Source organism: Heptranchias perlo, chromosome 5 (assembly GCF_035084215.1).
Source record: "Heptranchias perlo isolate sHepPer1 chromosome 5, sHepPer1.hap1, whole genome shotgun sequence".
NCBI classification, from domain to species: domain Eukaryota; kingdom Metazoa; phylum Chordata; class Chondrichthyes; order Hexanchiformes; family Hexanchidae; genus Heptranchias; species Heptranchias perlo.
Genome location: NC_090329.1, coordinates 32,907,465 through 32,921,789, shown reverse-complemented (window position 1 = coordinate 32,921,789; position 14,325 = coordinate 32,907,465). Strand labels below are relative to the sequence as shown.

Below are 14,325 nucleotides of genomic sequence, written 5' to 3'. Positions count from 1 at the left end.
TTGTTTTTAATAATTGTTCCCCTGACTTTACTTTTAACAGTCATTTTGTACTTATGTTCTATAAATGTATTTGTTCCCTGACTGTTTATGCTACCCCTATTCATTACTCTCATCTCCTATTTCTTTTATCTTCAGACTTATGTTATTTTCACCAGATCTCTCCCCCTGTCTTACTAGTTTAAAGTCCTATCCAAAGCCCTATTTACCCTTTCCGCTAGGACACTGGTCCCATTCTGATTCAGGTGGAGTCCATCCCAGTGGTACAGCTCCGTCCTATCCCAGTACTGGTGCAAGTGTCCCATGAAATTGAACCCCTACTTCCCACATCAATCTTTCAGCCACGCATTCACCTTCCTGATCTGCCTATCCCTATGCTAATTAGCACATGGCTCAGGTGGTAATCCTGAGATTACCTCCCGTGAGGTCTTGTTTTTTAATTTAGTTCTTAACTTCTGATATCCTCTTAGCAGGATCTCCTCCCTTTTCTTCTCTATGTCATTAGTTCCAACATGGACCACGACAACTGGATCATCCCCCTCCCTTTCCAAGTTCATCTCCAGTTGCTCCAAGATGTCCTTTACCCTTGCACCAGGTAGACAATACCCCTTCCTGGGCTCTCGGTCGTGACTGGGGAGGATGCTACCTATCCCCCTAATTATCGAATCCCCTATGAATATATCCCTTATATTCTGCTCATCCCCCACTTGGACTGCCTCCTGCTCCATGGTGCCATGGTTACTATTTTGTCCACCCCACAGCCTACATCCTTATTCTCACAGATAACAAGTACATTTACCCGTTGGATAGGACCAGCGGGATCTGCGGGATCTCCTTCTCTACCTCCCCTTGGTACCCCTTAACCTGCTGACATACAGTCACCCTCCCCTTCCTGTACCTGTGTTTTCCTCTGAGGTGTGACTGTACTCTGGAGAAAACAAGGACTCTGAGCTGGAGTGTGTCAAGGCAGAAACATTTCCTGCAGATGTGGCAATCCGGGACAGTCTCACTGTCCACAAACTCCCACATATCACAGTCCCGACACAGTGCAGTAGCCTGCACTGCCATTTCTAGTTTTTATTTATTTATTTATTCGTAGCAATTTAATTCTAGATATAATGCAATTGAGCTCTAGATTATATTTAGTAGATGGATTTGGCTTGATTTCAGATAAATTTGCAATCAATTAGTCTTGTTTTTTATTTATTAACTACTTTATTGTGTATATTGCATTTAATTTCAACTCACTACTTTTCACGTATTGCAATAAATTATGTCCTTATCATCTATCTATCTCCCCCATGTGAGTCTAAAGGACCTTCTTCTGACCTTGCGCTGACTGTTGCGCTGATTTTTACTGATTTAGGTTATTGTTGTTAGTGTAGCACTATAACAGCACTTGCAATCTTCTGCTGGGGCAGATAACTATGACAACAGCTTGCAAATGAGGTCATTCAAAACTATTTTCAGAGCACACTGATCAAAACAAAAGATTTGCAAATGTCTCTGTGGTGACTTTGCACATCTGGTAAGTGTCTGAAGGTAAATTGTCCCTTCAGTCCAAAAAGGTTGCATTCACTTGGGCTCATTTTTAGTTTAACCGATTCAAACATCTGATATTTAATCATGAAATAAATCTATTGGCAAGGCTGCATAATACTAATACTAATAGTAATATCACTAATACTAAGACAGAGATTTAATAATTATGCAATATAAACAAAACTAGTGTGTGTTATGCTTTTTTCATAAAAATACATCTGTGCCATTGTCAAAACACTTATGGAGTTTATGCCATTGAAGACGATAAGGCACTACAGATTATATTGGTTTCAAAACCAGAAATGACCCCCCTTCACATATAGCCTATGACTAGCTGCAAGAAAATGGGTCTGATCCTTTTTATTTAGCGTTAATCAGCAATGCTATGTACTTCTCTGTATGTATGTGAGTGCTGTATGATCTTACATTTACTGTCAGGTAGCACGATTTGTAATCTGTGGAATTTTTTTTCAACAATACAAATTACTGGATTCCACTTATTAGCCCCTTCCCCTAAAATTGCAGAAGCCCAGGTCCATGACTGCCAAATAACTGCCAACCAAGCAATCACTGCAGTTGCTATTTGTGCAAAAGGAAGGTTCCAAAAATAACACTGCGGAGTTACTTCCTTTGAAAGTCAGTCTCATATAGTTTCTAAGAAAAAGAAGCTGGTATTTTTCAATATTGTTCGGTTTTGTTTAGTCCTATTTGTTCTGCTCCAAAGTGCTTGATTAATCTGTATTAAGCTGGTTAATAATACCAGGCTTGATATTTACCAGAATAGTGTGAGCTAACTGCCTGTTTATGTGACTGGATTGGGATGGAACAATGCAATGCAAAACTCACCTATCACCTTCTCTTAAAGCTTTCATTTGTTTTCCAATTAAACAGGCGAATAATGGGCCAATTCTGGCTCCAGGGAGAAAATCTTCTGCCAAGCCACCAAGCCATATGTCAATATTGTTTGGATGCCCATAGAGATCCATTATCTTTTCAACTAAATCTAAATCAGATATTGCTTTCTTTAAATTGGCTTTAGTTTCCAATCTTTCCAGTCCACAGAATTCCCTCCAGTCATTGTATCCTAGAAATAAAGAAAAGTCAGACGTTCTCTGTAAGTTTAGGAACAGTCAACAGGAAACTCTGGCCCTGAAATTACAACGTAGGATATTATCCTGCAAAGTCTTAATGCGTCAATCTTCCATTTTTTGCTCTATTATTTCAGCAGAGGCATTAAACTAATAAATGAGTCTACGTATCCACTAAAATAACAGAGAGTGGAATTTCAAACATAGTAATCACATTGTAATTCCAAGACTACATGAGTTCATTATGATCAGGGATGCACTATCTGAAAGGGTGATGGAAGCAGATTCAATCGTACCTTTCAAAAGGGGGCTGGATATATATGTAAAAAGGAGATATTTGCAGGGTCATGGGGAAGTTGAAGGGGACCTGGACTAATTGGATAGCTCTTTCAAAGAGTCGGCACAGACACGATGGGCTAATTAGCCTCCTTCTATGCTGTATGATTCTATGTTTAATGCCATTCAATTTCAGCTAAACACGTGTGATATTTCTTCTCTATTTTTTGTTATCAGCAGTCTCGGCACGTACCGATTCATGGCCCAACTAGTTTCTGTTCATTAATGTAAATAAAGATTTTATCCCAATATTTCTTTCTTATGTTATCTATTTCTTTTGACTTTGTTCGCACACTTTTACATAAAAACGTAAGGGCCCAAAATTTGCTGGAGCGTGGCACCTCTTGGTTAAGACTTGTTTGTGCACATTTAGGTTTTACATTTTTTCGTCTATAAAATTGCTGGAAGGGCGAGCTGATAACAGTGTGGCCAGGGCAAGAGGGCAACTGGGACCTTGGTGAACAATATGGGACAAACAGTCCAATTAACCAAGGAGATTTAAGGATTGAGAAAGACAGAGGAAGGACTGAAAATGTGGGTGAATTAGAGTGGGTGAATTCAATGTCAAATCAGGTACAGAAAGAGAAATAAAGGGAGAGAAAGAAAGATTGGATTAAGAGAGAAAAAAAAGAGACAGAAAGGAAAAGTAAGAAAATTTTTTTTAAATTTTACATTTTTGAAATCTCCAACAACAATTCAAAACCTGAAGGTATGAGATTCCATACTTTTAATTATTTACTTCCTAGGCCAGCGAGGTTGATCGACAGTCATTAACAATTATCACATCGTTAAAAGGGTACTTACACTGCTAATTACTAGACTTAACTTTCTGTGGTGAGTTTAATGGGCAATTAATGTGCAAATGCAGCAACTTCATGAAAATCACAGGGAGGTTAACAGCGAGATGCCGTTTTCGCGAAGCTGTTGGCAGAATAGCACAAATTGTCCTGCAATCTGTGGCAATTCACAATTCACAGGGTATCTCTTTCTTGTCACAAGTTGCTGGATGATTTGCATATTAATAACGTCGTTCATATGTTGTTCAAGAACTTTTAGGAACTGCAAAAGGCCAAAAGACCCACAAACCCGTCCCCTTCTCAGACATGAGCTGCCACCTACCTGCATTCTCATCAAATCTCAATCCCTCCTTTCTCCAGAAACATATCAAATTCTATCTTAAACTCATTTATATGGTCTATCTTCAAGATCACCAGGATGTCCGGCTGAGGGCCATTCACATGGTCCAGGACACCCCTGGCACAGGCCTGCTGTCTGGCAGAAGGTGGAAGAAAATAAGGCACCACTGCAGGCTTCTCAAGCTGTGCAGTTGCAATTCGGACCTTGGATATTGGGATCTGGAGTTTGGCACCCAAAGGTTCCGATTCTATCAGACGATGTTGGGCGCGGGGTGGGGGGCCGTGAGGTGGAGGTGGTTGTCAAAACAAGGAGTCTTTGGCTTGCCCTGGGATCCCTGCAGACCCTCCAATCAAAGGTGTCCAGCGGCAGACCACAGCATCATGCTCTTCGGATGCCTTTACGCTGGGGTACGGAGTTGACATTGCATCAGGGAAATGAGGCAGGAGGTCAGGAACCCCCCCCCCCCCGCCCCCCCCACCAGCCTGCCTCCTTAGAATAGCTCTGTCACACCTGCAGCTATTGCAGGTGCAAGCCTAGCTCTCCCACCCTCCTTCCTTCTCTTCCAGCCTCCCTGCATCCTAGGAAAGCCCTGGAAATCCCAGGGAAAATCCATCCGATACTCTCTTTGGTTCCTAGCTGTCATACTAATTATTTTATACTTATCCACAGTGAACTGCATCAGATAGTTATTGATGCATTTACTCAAAAAACAAAGTTGCATTGCTTCTCATTCTTTGCCAACTATTTTGGAGTGATCCACAAGCTTGGAGATTTTGCTTAGGATATCCTTTTCCAAATCTTTAATTTAAATTAAAAATAGCAAGGGTCTCCAGACCGATCCATCTTTTAATCTCTCTCCAGCCTGAAAAGTTCCCATTTACAGCACTCCATCCCTGAAGTGGTAAGACTTCCTGGCCTCTCCACCATGGCAGGCTGCCTAGATGTGCTCCTAGTGGCCTGCCATTAGCATGAGAACAAAGAGTCCTTCCACCTGACCCCATTTACTTTGGTGGGGTCAACAGCGGAGGTCCCAGATGGGCACATCCCGGCTCTTGTGTCAGATGTGTCCCCCACTTTCCAGTCCTCAGGAATCTCTCCTGAATTTAGGGTATTGAGAAAATGTCAGTTAAAGTTTCATTAAATGCAGTCCCCAGCTCCTTTAAGACTCATGGGTCGAAGTTGTTGGACCTTTTCCACTTGAAGAGCAGGTAACCTTAGGGTAGATTTTTACTTCAGGTGACAGCGGAAAACAGGTTGTAGTGGATCAGTTGCCCATCATCCACCCTGCTTGGTTTCCCTTCTAGAGATCAATGGAAAGGGAAATTGGGTGGGGCGAATAACGGGCGGCCGATCTGCAGCCGCTTGTTTTCCGCCACAGAAGAAAGTGATAATCTACTTCTTTATTTATGTTCCAGTACAGGTATGTCCTATCCACAAAAAGCAGGACAAATCCAATCCGGCCAATCACCGCCCCATCAGTCTACTCTCAATCATCAGCAAAGTGATGGAAGGTGTCGTCGACAGTGCTATCAAGCGGCACTTACTCACCAATAACCTGCTCACCAATGCTCAGTTTGGGTTCTGCCAGGACCACTCGGCTCCAGACCTCATTACAGCCTTGGTCCAAACATGGACAAAAGAGCTGAATTCCAGAGGTGAGGTGAGAGTGACTGTCCTTGACATCAAGGCAGCATTTGACCGAGTGTGGCACCAAGGAGCCCGAGTAAAATTGAAGTCAATGGGAATCAGGGGGAAAACTCTCCAGTGGCTGGAGTCATACCTAGCACAAAGGAAGATGGTAGTGGTTGTTGGAGGCCAATCATCTCAGCCCCAGGACACTGCTGCAGGAGTTCCTCAGGGCAGTGTCCTAGGCCCCACCATCTTCAGCTGCTTCATCAATGACCTTCCCTCCATCATAAGGTCAGAAATGGGGATGTTCGCTGATGATTGCACAGTGTTCAGTTCCATTCACAACCCCTCAAATAATGAAGCAGTCCGAGCCCGCATGCAGCAAGACCTGGACAACATCCAGGCTTGGGCTGATAAGTGGCAAGTAACATTCGCACCAGACAAGTGCCAGGCAATGACCATCTCCAACAACAGAGAGTCTAACCACCTTCCCTTCACATTCAATGGCATTACCATCGCCGAATCCCCCACCATCAACATCCTGGGGGTCCTGACCAGAAACTTAACTGGACCAGCCATATAAATACTGTGGCTACAAGAGCAGGTCAAAGGCTGGGTATTCTGCGGCAAGTGATTCACCTCCTGACTCCCCAAAGCCTTTCCACCATCTACAAGGCACAAGTCAGGAATGTGATGGAATACTCTCCACTTGCTTGGATGAGTACAGCTCCAACAACACTCAAGAAGCTCGACACCATCCAGGACAAAGCAGCCCGCTTGATTGGCACCCCTTTCACCACCCTAAACATTCACTCCCTTCACCACCGGCACACTGTGGCTGCACTGTGTACCATCCACAGGATGCACTGCAGCAACTCGCCAAGGCTTCTTCGACAGCACCTCCCAAACCCGCGACCTCTACCATCTAGAAGGACAAGAGCAGCAGGCACATGGGAACAACACCACTTGCATGTTCCCCTCCAAGTCACACACCATCCCGACTTGGAAATATATCGCTGTTCCTTCATCGTCACTGGGTCAAAATCCTGGAACTCCCTTTCTAACAGCACTGTGGGAGAACCGTTACCACATGGACTGCAGCTGTTCAAGAAGGCGGCTCACCACCACCTTCTCAAGGGCAATTAGGGATGGGCAATAAATGCCGGCCTCGCCAGCGACGCCCACATCCCATGAACGAATAAAAGAATATATATATATGTCCTCCATCTATTCCTCACTCTTTCTCCTTTCTGTCAGCTTAAAGTCCTTCTAATATTTTGTAATTATTTTCATTTTTTAAAATTCTATGTACACTATTCAATTTATTAAAGATGGGTGAGAGGTAATTTTCGAATCCCGTGTAAATTGAGCCAGCACTCCGGCCACCTGAAAGAATTGGCATGGGGCCCGAGCCATTTTCATGGTAAGGCCTCATTTACGTTCATTTGATGAGCTGTCAGCGTGAGATGTGTTCCTTTTAGGCAGCTTGCCGATCTGGGGCCATAAAATACGGAAGGGCGGTCGAATATAAAGGGCTTGCAGCAACCCCTTAAAGGGAAGGGGTGGAAAAGTCAGAAATGAAAGGAAGCACCAGGGAAGAACAGCAGGCAACATTTTTGCAGCACTGACAGCAACATGGAGATTAAATATGGAAGCCTTTAATCCTCAATACCCACAACCAACTAAGCAAAAATCAGTGCCAAACTGGTTTCCAACTTTCCCTGACTGCAGCTAAGGATCCCTTTCAATTACACTCAAAATGGCCGCCTTTCAACTTCTGGTGGACGGGAGCAGGAACCGGCAGTAATCCGGTGGACAGAGACGAAAATGGTGTCAGGGGTCGTGACCACATCATTTGACCCCAATTAGCATATATTCAGGAGGCTCTAGCCTGTTTCCAGTGGGAGCTCTGGCCATCAGGTTTTGACTGAAAATCGGAAAGGGCAGGACCTTGGCGGAATAGAATCATAGAATCATAGAAGTTTACAACATGGAAACAGGCTCTTCGGCCCATCATGTCCATGTCGCCCAGTTTATACCACTAAGCTAGTCCCAATTGCCTGCACTTGGCCCATATCCCTCTATACCCATCTTACCCATGTAACTGTCCAAATGCTTTTTAAAAGACAAAACTGTACCCGCCTCTACTACTGCCTCTGGCAGCTTGTTCCAGACACGACCCTTTGAGTGAAAAAATTGCCCCTCTGGACCCTTTTGTATCTCTCCCCTCTCACCTTAAATCTATGCCCCCTCATTATAGACTCCCCTACCTTTGGGAAAAGATTTTGACTATCTATGCCCCTCATTATTTTATAGACTTCTATAAGATCACCCCTAAACCACCTACTCTCCAGGGAAAAAAGTCTCAGTCTATCCAACCTCTTCCCTATAAGTCAAACCATCAAGTCCCGGTAGCATCCTAGTAAATCTTTTCTGCACTCTTTCTAGTTTAATAATATCCTTTCTATAATAGGGTGACCAGAACTGTACACAGTATTCCAAGTGTGGCCTTACTAATGTCCTGTACAACTTCAACAAGACATCCCAACTCCTGTATTCAATGTTCTGACCAATGAAACCAAGCATGCTGAATGCCTTCTTCACCACCCTATCCACCTGTGACTCCATTTTCAAGGAGCTATGAACCTGTACTCCTAGATCTCTTTGTTCTATAACTCTCCCCAATGCCCTACCATAAACGGAGTAGGTCCTGGCCCGATTCGATCTACCAAAATGCATCACCTCACATTTATCTAAATTAAACTCCATCTGCCATTCATCGGCCCACTGGCCCAATTTATCAAGATCCCGTTGCAATCCTAGATAACCTTCTTCACTGTCCACAATGCCACCAAAGTTGGCACTTTAAACATATGCACTAGTTTGGCCTTCCTATCACCCAATTTTAACTGCAAACAGGGCCATAGGGACACAAAAATCGGCCCCACTGAGTTTATTTTCCAACTGAGGTGTTCCTGTATAAATTGTTAATGCATTCTTACCAATGTCTTCCGTGCTTTTTTTAAATGCGAACCCTTACCCATTTAAAATAAACATATTTAATGTCTGCATTAAAAGAAAGCACATTGAGCAATTTAGGTTGAGCCAGTCAAAAAATAAGCCCCTCTGTTGCATTTTAGGTTGCTAATTGGTTCCTGATTAGTTGCTGAATGGACTTAAAAACACAGACATAAATATTAATCTTATTTGCAGGTTGCAACTGCTCAGGGGTTCAATTTACCAGGAAGTCCATGGTCACGCCCTCGTTGCAGGTTTAGCGATGCCAGATCCAGTGCAACAGCATTTGTCAGAGCAAATAGTTTCTCTGTCAGTTCTTCAACCATCATTTGATCCGATGTTTGCAGTTTTGCTGGCTTTGCCAGAAGTCCTCTGAACAAGGGGTCTAAACCACCTACCAATCACAACAGAAATACTGAGTTAGTGTGTAGCCTATTATAAGCACGATGTGCTATTGTGTTCTGATTTATATCACCAACTCAGATATTCACCTTCCTTAATGATTCTCCAAGGACTGAAAAAAACCTTGTGCAGATTTATGCTCGGGTACATGGGATGCTCCTTGTAATTTTCGTCAAGTCTTTGTATTTTAGGGCTGATTGTCGCATGACCGAAACGGAAAGCTGCGGTTGCGAACACATTGGACACTGTGGGATTCAGCGTTTCATCATATCCATCGTGTTTTCCAATAAACTGATCAAAAGCTTGGGAACCAAGGATTTTAGGAATGTAGTCTCTCATTGTGATAATCTGCAACAAATACAGTAAAATCCTTTCTGTGAGTAACTGTCAGAGGAATGGCATAACTGGATATAGTCATATACATCATTCTCGAGTCAGAAAGTTTAAAAACATCACCCCAGGCAGGTCTTTTTTATTACTAGACATGTATATGCAAATTTTGCACTTGTCGACAGCCAGTGAGCTTTCGAATGCTGCACTGCAGCTGACAATGAACGAGCCTTTGAATCTTCTTTGAAACGTTTTCAACAACATGAATAGTTAGTTCCAAAATCATTACTAGGGCTTTGTCAGGTTGGCTGCCAAGATAGGTTCATACTGTTGCAGCACACAGGTCTGCAGTTTCTCTGTCTTTGATCATTTATCTCATTGCCGTTAGTGGGACCTTACTGTGCGCAAATTGGCTGCCGTGTTTTCCTACATTACAACAGTGATTACGCTTCAAAAAGTATTTCATGAGCTGTGAAGTGCTTTGGGACTTGTGAAAGGCACTATAGAAATGCAAATTATTTTATTCTTTCTTTCCAGGCTAGGATAGAGAACATCTGTAGTCTTAGCCAATTTGCTTGACTGCCGCTAGCCATTCCATTCCAATAGTGGAGGTTGGATAGAATATTGGTTTATACCTCAGCTATGGTCTGATAGAAGGTAAATTCTACCAAAGACAAGGAGGTCACATGGAAATGTGTGATATTTTCCAGTAAACTGACAACGGCTTTCTGATCAGCCCCTAGGTCTCACTACATTTATCTATGATGTGGAGATGCCGGTGATGGACTGGGGTGGACAAATGTAAGGAATCTTACAACACCAGGTTATAGTCCAACAGTTTTATTTGAAAATCACAAGCTTTCGGAGGCTTTCTCCTTCGTCAGGTGAGTGTGAGATATGCGGTACCTTCCATGGAATCTCACACTCACCTGACGAAGGAGAAAGCCTCCGAAAGCATGTGATTTTCAAATAAAACTGTTGGACTATAACCTGGTGTTGTAAGATTCCTCACATTTATCTAGATCTTGGTAAGGCACAATATTCAGTAAATTTATAGTAATTACAAAGCTTACTAATCCCTTCAAAATGTCAAAAAACAACAAAGGTGCCTCTCCTCTACTGTCAGCGTTGAACTGAACCTCAAAACATGGTCCCTTTACTTTTTGCTTGACTGTATGCTATCAGCGTCACTAACCCACCCTTTCCTTTCCTGTCTGCAATAACCCACCACTGGTGGCAGAGCTTTCAGTTGCCTCAGCCCTACTCTCTGGAAATTCCTCTCTAAACCCTCCACTTCTCTATTTCACTTTCCTTATTTAAAAAACATTTGGCCTATCCTTTAGCCACCACTTCAAACTTCTCTCCCTTTATTATTTCTCGGGACATTTTGTACATTAAAGGCAAGTCATTGATGAGAAACCCATTGATCTGCTTTGAACACTTTGAGCCCTGTTAATTTTGCATTTGTGTCCTCTTTAGTCAGGATGAAGGTTACTGCTTGTAATCAGCTCCTTTGAAACAGCTTATTTTCATCTTGAATTTCATGGAGTAGATTTTCAGCTTGTCTCCCGGGTGTAGAACTAACAATGCGGATCAGCTGCACATTATAGAAAACACCTGTATTTCATTTTTATTGATTTCAATGGAAATTTTTTTTTATTATTCGTTCACGGGATGTGGGCATCGCTGGCGAGGCCAGCATTTATTGCCCATCCCTAATTGCCCTTGAGAAGGTGGTGGTGAGCCGCCTTCTTGAACCGCTGCAGTCCGTGTGGTGACGGTTCTCCCACAGTGCTGTTAGGTAGGGAGTTCCAGGATTTTGACCCAGCGACAATGAAGAAATGGCGATATATTTCCAATGAAAATTGGGCTGTCTCTATAATGGGTGGTCGATCCACAACACCAGTTCCAAGCCGGGGCGACAAGCTGAAAATCTACCTCTATGTCTCTGGATGTTTATTGCAACATACGGCTGAAAAACTGTTGCAGAACTTTGATTGTAAAGGAAGGGAAAGCTAGAAATCCTTAATGGAAAATTGACCATTTCTAATTACTACAATATGAACCTGAATAGACTTAATGGAATAATTATATGAATTACTATTTTAGTGACCGATGGCTGTATTAATTACTTACCAACCCCATAATAGACTTGTCAGCAAAATTGAAGCCCATAGAATAAAAGGGGCAGTGGCAGCATGGATACGAAATTGGCTAAGTGACTGGAAACAGAGAGTAGTGGTGAATGGTTGCTTTTTGGACTGGAGGAAGATATACAGTGGTGTTCCCCAGGGGTCGGTGATGGGACCACTTCTTTTTTTGATATATATTAATGACTTGGACTTGGGTGGATAGGGTACAATTTCAAAATTTGCAGATGACACAAAACTTGGAAGTGTAGTAAACAGTGAGGAGGATAGTAATAGAATTCAAGAGGACATGGACAGGCTGGTGGAATGGACGGACACATGGCAGATGAAATTTAACGCAGAGAAATCCGAAGTGATACATTTTGGCAGTAAGAACAGGAGAGGCAATATAAACTAAATGGTACAATTCTAAAGGGGGTGCAGGAACAGAGAGATCTGGGGGTATATGTGCACAAATCATTGAAGGTTGCAGGACAGGTTGAGAAAGTGGTTAAAAAAGCATATGGGATGCTGGGCTTTATAAATAGAGGCATAGAGTCCAAAAGCAAGGAAGTTATGTTAAACCTTTATAAAACACTGGTTCAGCCACAACTGGAGTAATGTGTCCAATTCTGGTCATTGCACTTTAGGAAGGATGTGAAGGCCTTAGAGAGGGTGCAGAAAAGATTTACTAGAATGGTTCCAGGGATGAGGGACTTCAGTTCCAAGGATAGACTGGAGAAGCTGGGGTTGTTCTCCTTGGAGCAGAGAAGATTGAGAGGAGATTTGATAGGAATTTTCAAAATCATGAAGGGATTAGATAAAGTAAATAAAGAGAAACTGTTCCCATTGGCAGAAGGGTTGAGAACCAGAGGACACGGATTTAAGGTGATTGGCAAAAGAACCAAAGGTGACATGAGGAAAAACATTTTTACGCAGTGAGTAGTTATGATCTGGAATGTGCTGCCTGAAAGGGTGGTGGAAGCAGATTTAATCGTGGCTTTCAAAAACCAATTGGATAAATACTTGAAGGGAAAAAATTTGTAGGGCTACAGGGAAAGAGTGGGGGAATGGGGCTAACTGGATTGTTCTTACAAAGGGCCGGCATGGACTTGATGGGCCAAGTGGCCTCCTTCTGTGCCATAACCATTCTATGATTCTTTGATTCTAAGATCAGCAGGTCCTAATTAGCTGAGTAAACTAAGACAGCAAAGGACATTTGTTTCAACATTCAGTTCCAAATATTTATATAATCAAGATTCCTTTAACACCAGTGCACTGATCATATAAGGGAAAACCAACAACAGTATAAAGGTGACTTTGCATCCTTTTTCCTCAGTGTAATAGTGACAGAGATACAATGATAACTCTTAACAGGCCTTGGGATTGTATCTTTAGTCAGATTTGGAAACATCTGGATTTTGGGATGCAAAAAGCTGAAGACAAATTGGAGTGTTCTGTATACTTCTGATTGGTAGGTCGCAAATGTAAAAGGGATGAAAATCCAGGATCTCGTTCCACCGCCATTACAATGGCAGAGCAGGACTTGCCCTGCACTGACCACTGACGTGCCTGACCCTATTGGAATTCATGAGCTCAAGCAGTTGGTATAAAATGGGTGAGTATTGGCATAGCTGGGGTGCCAGCAAACGAGTTGAAAATTGCAGCCACTGCGCCTGAGAGTCAGCAGGCCTGGCTGAAGAACGCTTGGGGGAGAAGAGTTGGTCCCTTCCTTAAAAAGGCCACTTTCCTTAGGCTTTGTGACTTGCTGCTTAGGAAGATGGCCTTTGCTTGGTGGACTCCACTTCCACTAACTGGCAGTAGTCTATGCCTACTTCATGCAGACATTCAGTACGCTCGGATTGAAGGGAATCTCACCTGTTCCCCCCCCGAAACCTTGGTGCTGCCAAACGGGGTGGAGATCCAGCAAAACTGACACCTACTCCAAAATCTTCCCCGTTCACTCATATTGTACCCTGAATCTTCCTTAAATGCTGTAGAATTTTGGGGCTAATATTTCTATGCCCTGTTCCCGTAACGACCTTTGAGCAATGTAGGAATAGTTAACCAACTAACCTGATGCAGAGCGCCAATAATTTTACGTGCCTCTTGGTATATGGTTTCTGAATTCCAGTGAGGGTTTATCTTGTGCAAGGCCTTTGCTAAACGATTATGCTCACGCATCCACAGTGTGTGCATTGAAGCAAGAGTAAGAACTTCATTTGCTCTACTCTCTCCTGCCAGGAAACATTCTACTCTTTCATTTTGAGTAACATTAGGCTCTTGCACACAGGGAGATGGTACCTGATCTACAAAAGGCAACAGTTCATGTCTGCCATCCATGTATTTTGTATTAGTAAGAAGGAGGCCCTCATTACTTGAATGATTCCTTAGCTTTATTTCATGAACTGGAGTGCTCCCATAGACAGTTGAGGCATCAATAAAGGAAGTTACTGCATTAATCTGTTGTCGAGAGTTCAGGTTTGACAGAGTTTCAATGTCAGCTCCTTGATCTCCTGTTCCACACGTAGGGGATGAACGATAGAATGTGATGCACTCATTGATTCTGGAACCAGGATCACTTTGAGGTACCTGTTGGATGAATATTAAAATATGACAAGGTTAAAAATATCAGCACTACTGTGAATTTTTTTCTGACTTCCAGTCAATACAATCAAAGAAGTCATAACAACACATATTGTGGGTCTACATTTAAA

At 42.8% G+C, this 14,325-nt stretch overlaps 1 protein-coding gene across 1 annotated transcript in view; it reads right to left on the bottom strand.

Annotated features, from left to right (window-relative positions):
• tpo (thyroid peroxidase) overlaps nt 1-14,325 on the bottom strand; it is a 96,894-nt gene that overhangs the window by 57,364 nt on the left and 25,205 nt on the right. The window contains exons 6-9 of the mRNA XM_067985258.1: nt 13,685-14,200; nt 9,239-9,497; nt 8,971-9,141; nt 2,386-2,623 (exon numbers count right to left, since the gene is read on the bottom strand). Of these exons, the coding sequence (XP_067841359.1) occupies nt 2,386-2,623; nt 8,971-9,141; nt 9,239-9,497; nt 13,685-14,200 (1,184 nt within the window). The remainder of the gene's footprint in view (nt 1-2,385; nt 2,624-8,970; nt 9,142-9,238; nt 9,498-13,684; nt 14,201-14,325) is intronic.